General features: G+C 47.7%; 3 protein-coding genes across 3 annotated transcripts; 2 read left to right on the plus strand and 1 right to left on the minus strand.

The window, feature by feature from the left end:
• Positions 1 to 159: 159 nt before the first annotated feature.
• On the plus strand, positions 160 to 6,457 carry BHQ10_000365 (uncharacterized protein; the record flags this gene model as incomplete). The annotated part of the gene is made up of 10 exons (XM_040875929.1): positions 160 to 342; positions 394 to 479; positions 550 to 750; positions 798 to 1,323; positions 1,374 to 1,976; positions 2,400 to 2,923; positions 2,978 to 3,021; positions 4,888 to 5,394; positions 5,451 to 5,820; positions 5,881 to 6,457. The coding sequence occupies 10 exons, from the start codon at positions 160 to 162 to the stop codon at positions 6,455 to 6,457; spliced, it is 3,621 nt and encodes a 1,206-aa protein (XP_040728870.1).
• Positions 6,458 to 10,632: 4,175 nt separating this feature from the next.
• Positions 10,633 to 13,267, plus strand: BHQ10_000366 (uncharacterized protein; the record flags this gene model as incomplete). The annotated part of the gene is made up of 2 exons (XM_040875940.1): positions 10,633 to 13,167; positions 13,229 to 13,267. 2 exons carry the CDS (start codon positions 10,633 to 10,635, stop codon positions 13,265 to 13,267), a joined length of 2,574 nt encoding a protein of 857 aa, XP_040728871.1.
• Positions 13,268 to 14,628: 1,361 nt separating this feature from the next.
• On the minus strand, positions 14,629 to 15,039 carry BHQ10_000367 (uncharacterized protein; the record flags this gene model as incomplete). The annotated part of the gene is made up of 1 exon (XM_040875951.1): positions 14,629 to 15,039. One exon carries the CDS (start codon positions 15,037 to 15,039, stop codon positions 14,629 to 14,631), a length of 411 nt encoding a protein of 136 aa, XP_040728872.1.
• Positions 15,040 to 15,103: the final 64 nt, after the last annotated feature.

Consider the following 15,103-nt stretch of genomic DNA (forward strand, 5'->3'; position numbering starts at 1 on the left):
ACTTACCAGAGTACTCCCTATTATACAACCGGATAATTTGGAAAGCTACCAACGCACTCATATTGTAAGGCGGAACTGGATATAACAGTTGCCCCTCTTGCTTTGCATTGTCACCTCGATTTTCAAGAGCTCTAGTCACCGCTGTACAATAAGACCAATATGACGGAAGAAATCGTTCTGGCTGAATTACAACCTGGAGATCCCCCAGGAGACTCTAAAACCGAACTCAGCTTAAGAGCCACTGGCGAGGTTTCTCCTGAAGACCCCCCAGAATATCCCCATGGATATCGTTTTGCTCTCATTTCAGCATCACTGATGATTACTGTGTTTCTACTCGGGCTGGTGAGACCACAATCATATCTCAATGATCATTACAGACTTATACTTGTTTAGGATGCGACCATTATCACAACTGCAGTACCGAAAATCACCGACGAATTCCAATCCATCGCTGATGTTGGATGGTATGGATCGGCATTGTGAGTTCAATAGTCCTATAATTATTAGTATATGAGCTAGGCATAAACAGCTTACAGAACTATGGAACAGTCGACTGGCATCTAGCATGTCTCAGCTTCTGCAGGGAAGAGTCTTTGACTACTTTTCCGTTAAATGGGCGTTTTTGATACACCTCATCATCTTTGAAGCGGGTGCCCTGATATCTGGGGCAGCGCCATCATCTGCGGTTTTCATTGCCGGGCGTGCTATTAGTGGACTGGGCTTCTCAGGCATTAGCCAGGGCTGTATGGTGTCAGTACTCTTGCTCATTAGCATTTGACTACAAACCTAACCGTCAGAAGAATTATTGCAACGACTCGCCCCCTGGACAAACGACCCATCTATATTGGTGCAATCAGCGCGAGCGAGTTCTTCGCAACGGCCATTGCCCCTATCATCGGAGGTGCCATTACCTCAGCCCTTTCGTGGCGATGGTGCTTCTATCTCAATGTAATTGTTTCCATCATTCCAGCCCTAATCACGACAGTGATGTTCAAGGCCCAATCAGGTAGGGCTATTCACCAAGTAGGGCATCTCCAGCGTCTCAAACAGATTGATTTTACCGGGATGTTCCTTTTCGCTGTGGCGTTGTTAAGTCTTCTTTTATCCATTCAATGGGGTGGAGATACTTATAGTTGGAGTAACGATCGGATCATTGCACTTTTGGCTATAAGCTCTGTATTTTTCATCATTTTTGTTCTGGTCCAAGTCAAAAAGAGGGATCTTGCGATGCTGCCATTGCGACTCCTTAAACAACGCTCAATATTGTTCGGTGCGCTTTTTAGTCTAGCCCTTCAGGCTGTCAACAGTATCGCCTCCTACTACGTCAGTGTCTTCCTTTCCTTACCTAACGCTTATATCTGATCATGGCACAGCTGGCGATCTGGTTCCAGGTTGTGAAAGATGCCTCTCCGGTTCAATCTGGCGTCATGCTGTTGCCGATGGTCATTGCAATTCTAGTGGCGAGCGTGGCATCCGGATATGCCATCACTTATATGGGCTACTACATTATATTAATGATACCAGCGGGATTTACAACCCTCGGAGGCGCAATTATGATGATGTACTTTGAAAAAGACACTCCAGCTAAATTCTGGATCCCTGCTCTGGCGCTTCTCGGTTTCGGTATCGGACTTGGAATATCCGGGCCGTTTCTGGCTGCACAGGCTATTCTTCCGGAAAGAGATAGATCGGTTGGACTGGCCATCATGACATTCTCTCAGGAATTCGGTGTAGCATTGTCGCTAGGTATTGCACAGTGTTTATTCCTCAACGGACTACGCGCAAGTATCATCCGTATTACGCCAGAATTGAATCCAGAAACTATCATCAATGCTGGTGCAACGAGCTTGGCTGGCTCAGGGTTAGAGAAGTACGCCAGTCAGATTGACGAGGAGTATAGTCAAGCGTTGAAAGCGACCTTTGACTTGAGCTTGGGAATGGCCGCTTTGGTAGTCGTAACCGGGTGTCTCATGGAGGTACGGTCTGTGAAGTGAGTCAATTGTGCTGGAGGCCTCGGATAATGGTTTAGATGTCTTCAGAACCGATATCAATCTCATTTCAAACAGGAATGATACTGCCCCGTGTCGTTCCTCTATTAGGTTATCTTACAGGGTCTCTTCCCACGCTTTGCTTATGTGACGAACAAGAAGTCAAAATCATGACTATAGTTACACAATAGAAGTTTATTGTTACATTTCGAAGCAAAAGAGTTACATAGAGTGAATCTTCACCTGCTTAGTCAGCGAAACTCCGACGCCGGCCTTTAACTAACTCATTCAGGTTGGACATGACTCACTTATCTGCACCTCAAGAATGATCCGAGAGAATTCCTCAATGATCATCTCATAGCCTGGATACAAAGGGACCATTGATGCATTGAGCAAAATAAGTGAGAAAAGATGGGCAAATTCTACGAAACAATCCCCGAAACTCTCTCCACCTGGATCCTAACTCAAAAGATCTTCTGGGTAGCCACCGCCCCATTATCAGGAACCGGTCATGTCAACGTCTCCCCCAAGGGCGGGCCTTACTTCGGTCTGCTCGACAACAAAACCTTTTGGTATCTAGATATGACCGGTTCCGGCAGCGAGACAATTAGTCACATCTACGAGCCAGGCAATGGTCGTGTCACGATTATGTTCAATGCCTTTGAAGGTCCCCCACGCATCGTGAGACTGTGGGGGAAAGGGAGAGTATTAGAGAATGGGGGCAAGGACTTTGCGGACTTTGTGGAGCGAAATCACGTTCAGCTTGTCTCGGGGACGAGGTCGATTATTGTGGTGGACGTGCATCAGGTTGGGTCATCGTGTGGGTTCTCGGTGCCTTTTTATGAGTTCAAGGACTTTCGCGAGACGTTGCTGGATCATCATGTCAGAAAGGAGAAGAAGTATAAAGAGGGAAATGAGAAAGAGAGCTTTCCAAGGTTTGTTCTTTCTATTCCCGATCACGTATATTTGACTGACATTTTTTGAAAAAGATACTGGGCGGCGAACAATACATGGTCCATGGATAACCTTCCTGGTATGAAAACCGCAGTGGTAGTCAGTGCAGAGGAGAAGATCGTTCCGAACACCAAAATGGTTGGCCCACTGGCACCAAAGCATCCAGGCATACCCAGCCGAGGAGTGTTACCATTACAGCGACAAGCTGCTAATTTGCAACCTTCTTTGCTGTTACTCGTGGCTTTTTTAAGCTTTATAATGGGGGTTTGTGCTACGCTTTTTATTGGTAGTGAGAAGGTCATGGAACCTTTTGCTGCTTATCTTTAGGGTTATCAACTCGAACTTTATTGCTGACATACGATGGTAAAAGAAGTACTCTGCCCAGTCGTTTAATCATATCCAGGTAGCCTTAGAGATTCATTCCTACCTTGAAGGATCCGAGTTGCCACAATTCTTCATTGAGTTGGACATGTAAGGGTGAATCGTCTTCTATTCTGATTTGTGTTTGTCAGGCTTCGGCAGACTTGTATTGCATTTAATAAGCTTTCCAGAACAATGCGAGTACCAGCAAGATGCCATAGTCTTAGCTCTAAACTTACACCTGCCCAAACGGGAGATAGACAGGTCAGAGCCTTGCCTTAGCCCTTGAGCAGAAAGTATCCACTATGCACGTTTTTGTTGGTTTGCAAATGCTCAGCACAAAGTCGCCCGAAATCTGGTGACGAGATGCTTATCCTTCTCATTCAAGCTCATCGCAACCACGTGTATCCTGCCAAGTCGGTACGTGATGCTGATGAAAGCTTCTATCTAGTATGTACGAATTGGATTTGGAGACTGGGAGGATAAGAAATGAAGCCGACTTGGCGGGCTCCTCTCCAGATACCCGGGGAGATACCGGGTTAGCCGGACAGAATACCGCATTGACCTTCACACCGAAACTCTGACAATCGGAATTTGCGCCGATGTTCTGCTCCCGGACCGGTAAACCGATTCTCTGCACAATCTTATTCTATCTATGCCTTTTATGGCCAGAATTTTACTGGAGAAACTAATAGAGAAATAGATAAATTGCTCTGCAATGAGCCGAGCATATACATCATCTTTCTCATCTCCAGAACCCCAGACTAGAGAAATATCCTCGAACACTCGGTCGAGTCATTCGGCACACCTGCCCCGGTACACCTCGTCTCGATTGCCGCTTCAATCAGGCTTTGTACCAATCAGCAAACGATGTATTCAAATTAGCAGTTAAATGCGGAGAATATTTGGGGGTACCTCTCACCCCACCGCCAACGTTTCCTTCAATCTCTCGCCAGCAACCCCCACGGGCCCCGTCTTCTCAGATTTGCCTGCTATTACCTGGTAACTACGTCGTACCATAGGCAAATACTAGTCCTAAATACACACATACGTAGTAATAGCTCGATTAATTCGCGACTGCTCCACATGTACCACCACCCAGGAAAAGCAAGAGTAAGCGAGTCATTTGGAAAAGCTTACTTACAAAGAAAACGTGCCGTATAGTAGAATATCAATCCCGGATGAACTCACGCTTTTGGTATGTGGAGTACATAGTCTGGAGTAGCTGGTGACCCCAGACACACAATCTTTCCCGGGCCTACATACGTACGGAGTAATCATCCGGAAAGCAAGTCAAAACTTCTATAGTAGTCCTGGATACTTATATACGCGAGTCTGCCCCCGGATCTAACGCTGCTGATCTTTTCTTGACTCTTCTTCCTGGTGTCTAAGATTTGTATAACGGCCGACCATACACACTACTACCAAAAATCAATATTGGACAACTACGATGGCTCCTTATTTTGGCCTTCGGGGCATGCCCCTGGTGGTTGCCATCACCGCTGCTTGTTCTACCGGCTTCTTGCTTTTCGGTCCGTTTAGCCTTGGCCCCGTATCTCGAAATATTACTGACACTGTCGATTAGGATACGACAATGGTGTCTTCTCCGGCCTCACAACAGACGAACTCTTTCTCACAACAATGGGCAGCCCTAACTCCACGTTACTCGGATTCATCGTTGCCGTGTACGAACTCGGGTGTCTCGTCGGTGCGCTGGCCTCTTTCTTCTGGGGTGAAGCCCTCGGTCGTCGCTGGCTCACCGTGTCTGGCGCCGTGTGGCTTATTCTCGGCACTGTGGTTCAATGCACTTCCTATGGTCAAGCGCAGATGATTGTGGGCCGTATCGTGACTGGTTTCGGCATGGGATGTATCACTTCTGCGGTTCCCATTTGGCAGTGCGAAACTACGCCTGCACACTTGCGTGGCAGGACAATGGCTATTGAGCTTTCGTGCTTGATTGTCGGCATTGTCGTGGCTTACTGGATCGATTATGGTTGTAGTCTGTACACGAACGAGTTACAATGGAGGTTCCCGATTGCTTTCCAGATCGTCTTCGCCATCATGTTGATTGTTATGTGTTTCTTCCTACCTGGTAAGGTTGACCGCGCCCCTGTCATAGATTATCGACAAGCTAACTCCTTCCTGCAGAAAGTCCCAGATGGCTCGCAAGCCACGGCCGCGAACAAGAAGCGCTTGAAGTTGTCTGTCTTCTCCGGGACGGCAACCCCGAGGACGAAAACATCCGCGCTGAAATGGCTGAAATCAAAGACGCCATCGCTCTCGAGGAAGAAGCAGCTGGCGGCTGGAAGGACTGTTTCCGTGACGGAGGTGTCATGGGCTGGCAGCGTGTTGCTATTGCATGCTCGGCACAAGCTCTGCAGGAATTTACGGGAACCAACATCATTACTTACTATGCTCCGTATGTGATGGTGAACAGTGTTGGTCTTAATTCACACCAATCCCTGTTGTTGTCTGGTGGTCTTCAGCTATGGTTTCTTGTTGCGTCTATTCTGCCTTGGTATGTCTTCTCTCCTAGCCTCGCTTGAATTCAGTGTCAATGACTGACTGTTACGACCAGGTTCTTCCTCGATAAGATTGGACGTCGTAAGCTCTTCTTTCTCGGCAGTGCTGGTATGGGTGCTTGCATGTTGATCTCTGGCTTGACTATCAGAGCCAATACACACAACACTGGTATTGGCGCCGTGGTCGCTCTCTACATGTTCCAAGCATTCTTCACCTGGGGCTGGATGTCCAACATGTGGGCCTACCCAAGTGAAATCCTCCCCATCCGTCTCCGACAAACCGGTTCAGCCTTATCCGTTGTTTGGCAATGGCTCATCACCTTCCTCGTCGTCGAAATCACGCCTGTCGGTATTCAGAATATCGGCTGGAAACTCTACATTGTCTTTTGCATCCTCAACTGGGCATCTATCGTCATCGTCTACTTCTTCTATCCTGAGACGGCGGGCAAGTCGTTGGAACAGATTGAATTCTTGTTCGCCAGTCAATCGAGTTTGAGACAGGTGGTCAAGCTGAGTCAAAGAAAGGATTTGGATGAGATGGCTGTTATTCGGGAAACGCAGGCGCAGGCGCACCAGCAAAAGTCGGATACGAAGCAGGTCGAGGATACTGATGCTGGGGAGACTGTTGAGTAGATACATTGCAGGTTTATGCAGCGGAGGCTCTGTCCGTTTATGCAAGTCTATTTAAACTCCGTATACAGTGAATCTCTATATACGAGATTTCACCGAAAAATAAGAATCTGTGCCAATAGACAAATTCAACTATGGTTTGAACATTGCACGTCATTTTCCTTTATGAGCCGGAATCGATCACATCCCTCTATCTATAGACACCAATGTCAAGGCCAAGCAGTTGCTTTTAAATCTATACTAGCAAAGTCATTAAACAAATTGAGAGCTCATTCTGAGGAGCAAAGTGGCAGGACTGAGCTGATTTCCTATATAGGTAACAGTTGCCCAAACGAGAAGTCACAGGCCCAGAACCAGATATCCAGCACGAAGTACATATGCAAATGGCACAGCCATCGATTTCCATCCAAAAAAAATATGTTCCCATCTATTGGGTTTCATTCGTGTACAATAACTTTCACCTATAACTCAGAACCATACAGGCTACTTGGGTACCGAGAATGTGGTACCGAGGTAATCCCATAATGATCATATTAATCAAAGCGTCATGTGGCTTGTATTTTGTGGTAGATTTAATACCTATGATGGCCAAAGATGACTTGTACTACGTACTTAGGTATGTGTAAGCTTCTCAGATTTGTCTGCCTCTCTGACAAGATAAAATGCGATGACAAGAGTGCACGAACCCCAGAATTGGTGTAAACCTTCCCCAGTTTTCCCCAGTCATACAGAACATCTTTTTGGATCGCAATGAACAAACCTCAAAGAAAAGCCTGAGATGAGTGATGTCGGTGGCTGCCTGGTTCTCATAAAATCCTTTCCTAAGGACATGGAGTTTGTGAACGAATTGGGTTGTAAGTGTTGGTGGCTGGGCTAGGCTGGCCTGGGTTGTGTATGACTCAATTCGTCCATCTCGTGTGCCAAAAAACAAGGAAATGTTTTAGGGCGCTGGGCTTGATATTAGCGTATTATTTAGTGTCTTTGGGCTTGATTGCGGACATTCAATTGGATTAGCCGTTGTTAGTATGTAAGTTACGTAGTTAGCTAAATTAGCTTAGTAACGTGTGAAATATGACCCGTGAGAATCATGCTTGTTTCCTCTTGAAGTTACCTCGGGAGAGGAGTTTCTTTTGCTACAGAGGACGGACGATGGGGTCTTGTTCATGTATTAGCATATATGACAATAGGAACGGAGACGGAGTACAGTATCACTACACCATGTTATAGCGATCACCTTTCATTAGAGTGAATGTTTTATTCCGGGGAGGCATGTACCATTTTTGTGCTTTGAAGGAGGCCGTTCCTTTATATCGGAGGACACTGCTTGAATAGGATATAATCATCATTAAAGGTTGTCGATGAATTGTAATTGACAGTTTAAATTGGACAATTCGTAAACTTTGTCGAGTACGTAGTTACGGGGTTTCAAGGTGAAAGGTAAAGAACAGCGGGGGCGGGATGACCCCGTGGGACAAAAAGTCAAAGTAAAGTTGAATTGTCCACTGAAATACCGGTAGGCCTCAACTCTGCGATATTGTTTCTATCACTTCTCAGTTTTTCGTCTTCTCTTTGGAGGATCTACATCAACATGCAGGCAGTACCCAGTTTCTGTAGTCTCCCGTCCTCCGTCGGCCATTAGTTCAAGATCTGGACAAGATCTTCACATAAACCTGTCTATGGTCAGTCTGTCAGATAAAATAGAGTTGGAAAGCTGCAAAACGGTTATGCTATGCAGTTGTTGCACCAGTCCCACGACCTCATCTCCGTAAAATCATCGTCGTTACGTCTGCGATGATATATCGACTTCGGACATTGATCTTGCCCATGCGTGTTGATGTGTATTCGCCCTAAGGGAGTCGCCGAGGATAAACTAGAACAGAAGCAAATCCTACCAAATCCGGTAACTATGCCGTGAGAACGGTCCCGTGCTCATCGCTCAACGCGTGCTCAAAAAGTCAATTCCCTTGTGAGTCTCGGCTGAGCAGCAATGCACCCCTCGTGTGGCGAGAATGTTCCTTGGATTTGGATCTGGATCTGATTCTCAGATCCAACACTCTCGTTGCAGTCAATTTGCGCATTAAAAAAAATACCTGCACTGTGCTGTGTATACATCCCCATATACTGCTCCAAATGAAATCATCCGTACCCTCGCTCCAAGCTCGCTATCATACAGTTACATCCGGCTTCGAAGATCCGCGAAGAAGGCACAGTCGGGATCGCGGTTTGACGTAATTCGAGTTCACCAATTCAGGCCTCGTTCATAGGGGGAGCATCTCAATGCTGCTGATCTAAATCTTAGAGGCGGGCGCGAGCCCAGACATCGGTGATCGTACAATCGTTCAGCCACGATGAGAGACAGCTGTGGAAGCTAGTCGTAATAAACAACTTCCTGAGATGATTATGAACCTACGAAAATATGCTCAAGCGTAGTGGTTGTCGCTAAACCAATGAGCAAATTCGTAATTGAAAGTTCGCGGTAAGATCCAGTTGCCCGTCACTGCGTACGTATAATATTCCTCGGCTTGTCCGTAATAGGCCAAGGGCATGTCCGGGGATGCTGAAGGCTAACTGCAGACTGGAGAGCCCTAAGACTAGAGCTCGAGCCAATTTAAGCCGCCTCCACCAGGGTTGCAGCACGAGTTCACATGCTGTCCCGAGAAGTTCACCCTGAGCCACCAGTTCAAGAAGGCTCTAGAGGGGCAAGCCAGCGAAAATGCCGAAACTAGGAAAGGTCTCATAACGATCAGCATCGTTTACCCCACTTGGGAGGATTTTTCAGTAGACTAGCAAGCACGATGCCAGTCCAGATCTTCATGAGGGTTTTCTTTCGGTGTACGAGATACGTACCTCCACTTGGTCAAGGAGAATTTTCCAAATCCGTGGACAAGCGTGAGCACAGATGCAGTCACGAGTGCACAAGTTTGACCGATCAGCACTAGACGGGGTGGTTGGCTGTAGGATGGAGAGACTATTCCTGGTAGAGACAATTGGTGAGGTACGTAGAAGTAGAGTAATGAGAAGGAGGAACTGGAGTTCGTACGGGGAAAGCGCCTTCCCCATGGAGAGGGTGGCGCTGCCGCGGAAGGAGCCATCTCCAACTTCTTCTCTGTAGAGCAACACCCGGGACTCACACAATCTTTCTCCGAACACACTACGAAGTATCGGAACCAACCCGTTACCAGGGTGTGCGTACTACCACAATTCAATCCCTGTCTACGGACTACACCCGGCTTAACCGGAGACTGATAGACTACGAACTCACCTGGATATCCTGAGCCCTCTACTAGCCGACAAAGTCTTTGACCCCCGCAATCATCATCCCGTGCAAGACTAAAAGCACCAACTCTCTCCACTTTTTCTCGCACTAACTCCTTCGATCAMCCTCAACAAGTTGGATTGGCGCAGCTMCCCCTGCCAGTCTGCCGGTACCTTCAGATTCCGCACTGACAAGCCTTCCGTACATCGGGCAACTGACGCGAATAAACCCGTTCAATATAGATGCCCAGGATATCAAATCGAGAGATATCCGATGAGACTGCAGGCCGTTAATTGACTTAATCTTCGTACGAATCGCGTGGACAAATTGGCATCTGCGATCAGTGTCCTATGTGCCCAATTCCCCATACCTCGGAACTAGGCCAGCCTAGCAAGAACCGGGCTGCGCACTAGTTGAAACAACAGCCCAGTTAGAGTCTGCGGTACTGTTGATCTTACCAAAAACTCTGTGATAGCAGAGTTGCGCTATGCATATGGCGGATAATAGTGTATACTGCCCGAGAGGGGAAATTTGAGGGCCCATTGCTGCCGCTAAGCTCAAAGTTTGCTTTTGCGCGTTGACATCATCTCCATAATTCTGGAGACTCCTTCAGGAAGGAGAGATAAATCAACAAAGGCCATCACATGTGCGATGCGGGTCAATGGCTCCCTCGGCCTGGTCTAGGGTGCCCCCAGAAAGCTCCCCATGTGGGCATCTGGGGGAGAGATGAAGCTAATTTCCCTGCTTGTAGCTGAGCTGTGCTAATGTCCGAGACATAAAAGGAGAGATTCCTAGCTTGACTCAGGTTAGAGTCTTTTTTTGGTTCTCTCCGCTCGTCTTTTACTCGACGAATTCGACAATTGGAGGCGGCAGCTGAAAGTAAAGGGTCTTTGTACGCGTGTGGATAACCTCAACAATCACAATGCGCGTTTTTACGACAATTGCTACAGCGGCAGCGCTGGCCAACTTGGCTGTTGGTTCGCCGGCTGGAAATGGCTCATCCTCTGGCATTGTCCAAGGTGCTGCCGCTGGCATCGTCTCGACCAGCGTAGCCAGCACCACCACAGCAGCAGCAGACGCGCCCAATGAAGCCGTTGCATCAACCGCACCTGCTGCTGCTTCCACTACAGCCCCCGCCGCCGACACATCCGCCGCAGGTTCAGACACAGGGGCCGCCAACGCCGATTCAGCTACTTCTACCCCCATCGTCTCTGTTTCCGTGCCTGCGGCAGCAGATAGCACTGCAGCTGCTTCTACTGCCCCGGCTGCGGCTGCCAGCAGCGTATCTGATGCTGCTACCGGCGTCGCCAGCTCTGTCGCAGCGGCCGCCACTTCCACGACCTCACCATCCGGCACCACCGGCGCCTCTGACGCCTCAAGCACCACGTCCAGCACTTCTTCGAGCACTACAACATCTGCCAGTGCTGGTGACCTTGCAAGTTTACTCAGCGGTTTGTTGGGTGGAAGCAGCAGCACCTCGAGTGGCTTAGGAAGTCTGATCACGGATCTCGAGAACTATCTGAGCGGTATCACTGGCTTGCTTAGCCCGACATTCTTGAAGAATCTCGAGTCCTTCGTCAACAATCTTGCCCTCCTTCTTGATGCGCCAACCACTCAACAGACGAAAGAGGTTCTCTCTGTCGTCCATACACTTGTCAACAACGGCACTGCTTCATCGCTCGTAAGCTTGCTGTCGTCCGCTGAGCAGCTCTTGACGCCAACATTTGTCAACGAAACAAGCAACTTGATTAGCAAGGTCTCGCCGTTGATCGATGAATTGAGTCCCTTGTTGACCGGAGACACTGTCACCAACATCGAGAGTCTATTGACGAATGGTGCCGCATTGTTGACGCCAACCTTCGTCAAGGACACTCAAGCCCTTATCACGGACGTCGCACCAATCTTGGATGATCTCAAGCCACTATTGAGCAACCAGACTATTTCCGAACTCGAGGATCTGCTCACCAACGCTAATGGCTTGTTGACCGCCTCGAACACTAAGGCTATCGAGGACTTGCTCACCAACGCCAACACGTTGTTGACGGCCGATAACACGAAGGCGATTGGATCATTGCTCACTAATGCTAATGATTTGTTGACGCCAGAATTCGTCAAGGATACCCAGTCTCTTATCACTGATGTCGCACCAATTTTGGATGATCTCAAACCGCTCTTGAGCAACGAGACCATCTCTGAACTGGAGAGTCTCCTCGTAAATGCCAATGGCCTGTTGACCACTAAGAACACACAGGCTATCGAGACATTGCTCACCAACGCCAATACGTTGTTGACTGCTGATAATACCAAGGAGATTGAAGCATTGTTGTCTAACGCCAACAGCTTGTTGACTGCCGATAACACTAAGGAGATTGAAGCATTGTTGTCTAATGCCAACGGCTTGTTGACACCTGATAATACTAAGGCCATCGAGTCACTGCTCACCAACGCCAATACTTTGTTGACTGCTGATAATACCAAGGAGATTGAAGCACTGTTGTCTAACGCCAACAGCTTGTTGACTGCCGATAACACTAAGGAGATTGAAGCATTGTTGTCTAATGCCAATAGCCTGCTGACACCTGACTTTGTCAACGAGACCAAGAGCTTGATCGGCGATGTTGCACCACTTCTCGGCGATCTTGGCCCTGTTCTCGCAGCCGCCGCACCTTTGTTGACCACTAAGAGTATCGACAACATTGAGACTCTGTTGACCAATGCGGGCAGCTTGTTGAGTACTTCCAACACTCAAGAAATTGAGAACTTGCTTTCGACCGCCAGCGGTCTGCTCACTCCTGAAAACACCCAAGATATTGAGTACTTGGTCACCAACGCTACAAAGCTGTTGACACCAAGCTTCGTCTCGGAGACAAGCGGTTTGATTGGAGACGCTGCTCCTCTGCTCAGCGAAGTCGGCCCGATCTTGACMCTCGTCAAGCCACTATTGACCAATACCACCATCGCAGAACTCGAGGGTCTGCTCAGCGGTGCTGTAAGTCTGTTGACACCCAAGTTCATCAACGAGACCAGGGATCTTATCGACGAGGTTGGACCCATCCTTTCAACCGTTTCGCCATTGATCACACCCGACTATATTGAAGAGCTCGGATGGCTGTTGACCAACGCCAGCAACTTGTTGACACCAACATTCGTCAACGAGACCAGTGGCTTGATTGGTGATGCAGCTCCTCTGCTCAGCGAAGTCGGCCCGATCTTGACTCTCGTCAAGCCGTTGTTGAGCAAGGATAACATCGACGATATCGAATATCTCCTCACCAATGCCAGCAACCTTCTTACACCCACGTTTGTCAATGACACTCGTGGCCTCATCACTGAAGTCGCTCCAGTCATCACACCAGATCTCTTGGCCCAGGTCGGCGGCTTGCTAATCAACGCTGACAACCTCTTGACGCCTACATTCGTCAACGAAACGGGCTCGCTGATTGGTGATGTCTACCAGGTAAGATTTCCCCTTCGTCAACCATAACTTCTTGAATAAATGTTTGCTGACCATCTTTTAGCTTCTGCCATTGTTGAGCAGTCTTATAAACGCTTTGTAAGAAGGAGTTTGGGAAGGTTAACATATCCTTGATTGCATTATCCTGGTGGTTTTGATTGTTTTTTTTTTCTTTCTTTCTTCCCACGACATACAACCCTCGTGAGAAGTTCATGACATGCGTCGATGATTATGAAAGACCAATGCTCGTATGAAAAGCACATTGAGAAAACCCATAAATGACGTTTGAGTTTTTTGTTCCGGCATCCATGGATGTTTCGTCTCTGTTTTTGCGGATTTATGATATCCTGCAATGTCCTATTTGGAACATTGTTTTGTTAATATGCATAATGATATAATGTGAATGGCACATATACATACTTATATAAATTCCTATGAGGTTGTATATATCGAACATCTTTTCCATCGTCTTCAAAGTAATCAGTATCTGGTAGATGCATTGTAGAAGTGGGATAGGAGAGCTTGACTTGTATGAAAAGAAAACAAGGCAGCTCGGCAGCTGGCCGGAGCTTACCTCGCCTTGGACCGCATCATGCCTTCGGTCCGATTTTAGCGTGTCCATTGCCATCAAGAGTACACAATGACGTGACAAGAATGAGCGAATGCGAGGGAGGAAAAAATAGATATTTAGTCTATCCTGAATAGCAAAATTGATTTCTAGATTATTTACACCAAGTCGTTCATCGAATCTCTTTATATCTCCTTCTAATCCGTAGGCAGAAACAAGTTAGTTCAATCGACTCCCGAAGACCGAGTCGACTCCCGAAAATCTGTTCTAGCTAGTAGGCTACGGCCGAATCAACAATAATTCACTGGGCCTGTACGGCTGCGAGCTTGCGAGTGTTGACTCAAGTGTCGATCCCTCTATCCACATTCATAGTTGTAGAGCATAGTATGGACCGTTCCTGACTACTGGCTGGTATTCGTCGCGTCTCTGACATGTGATTGCGATCCTTATCTGTGGGAACGAGAGTCTACTATATCTAACCCATACAGGACACGAGTAAAGACGAGCTCTTTCAAGCTATGCTGTCATTGGGAAATGGATGAGCTTGTGGGTCGGTGAAAGAGTCAAATTGCACATGCGATTCTCTTTGTGGTTGTAGACGTACGCTGGAATTAGGCAGCTGAATTTTTCGTGACGTACCGTTCATGCAGCTCAGTTGATCCTTTTGATGTGGTTCGTCGCAGACTCATTGATCATGATATTGTATCATACCGAGGGTTGGCTGGTCCTCGTGAGACTTCGCGCGTTATCACGACATCCTTGACACAGTCTGAAGTACTGCTATTTGTGATGCGACCGTTCAATCACATGCACAAAAACATGATCGAGATCGTTGTAGAATAATTCCAAGCAGCCCATAGAATAGTGCTGTGAAAGAAGGATCGAAGCGTAGGCATCTAGCTCTTCGAAGCCTGATACTTCGTTAAGACTTTGTACTCCACCTCCCACTCCTTAGCCTTTGCATCCAGCGCCTTCTGAGCCGCATCTCTCTTCTTGTCTTTCTCATCCAATTTCTGCCTGATCTCTTTCACGGCGTCCTCCTGCGCTTTGAGCATGGCCGTTTTCGACGGGTGCTCTTTGCGTAGATGCTGGAGATGAGGTTGGATCTCTTCGATGTTGAGTAATTCGCATGTGACTGGGTGGTAGTGTGTGGATGGTACCGTGTCGTTTTGGGGGACGCGAATCTCTGGGAGTTGTTCATGAATAGGTGTTGTGCGTATGGAGGAGTCGAGTGGGACGGGTTCGAAGGCGCGAGACTGGCGTCGGGCGTTTTCCTCCTCAGATGGAGGGGATGGTAGCCTGCTCATCGTATGTTCTGTATTCTCTGTGAAGTCCTCTTTAATGTTCATGTAATGTGATTGTTTGAGCGGG

Source organism: Talaromyces amestolkiae (genome assembly GCF_001896365.1).
Source record: "Talaromyces amestolkiae strain CIB chromosome Unknown scaffold1.1, whole genome shotgun sequence".
Classification (NCBI taxonomy): Eukaryota; Fungi; Ascomycota; class Eurotiomycetes; order Eurotiales; family Trichocomaceae; genus Talaromyces; species Talaromyces amestolkiae.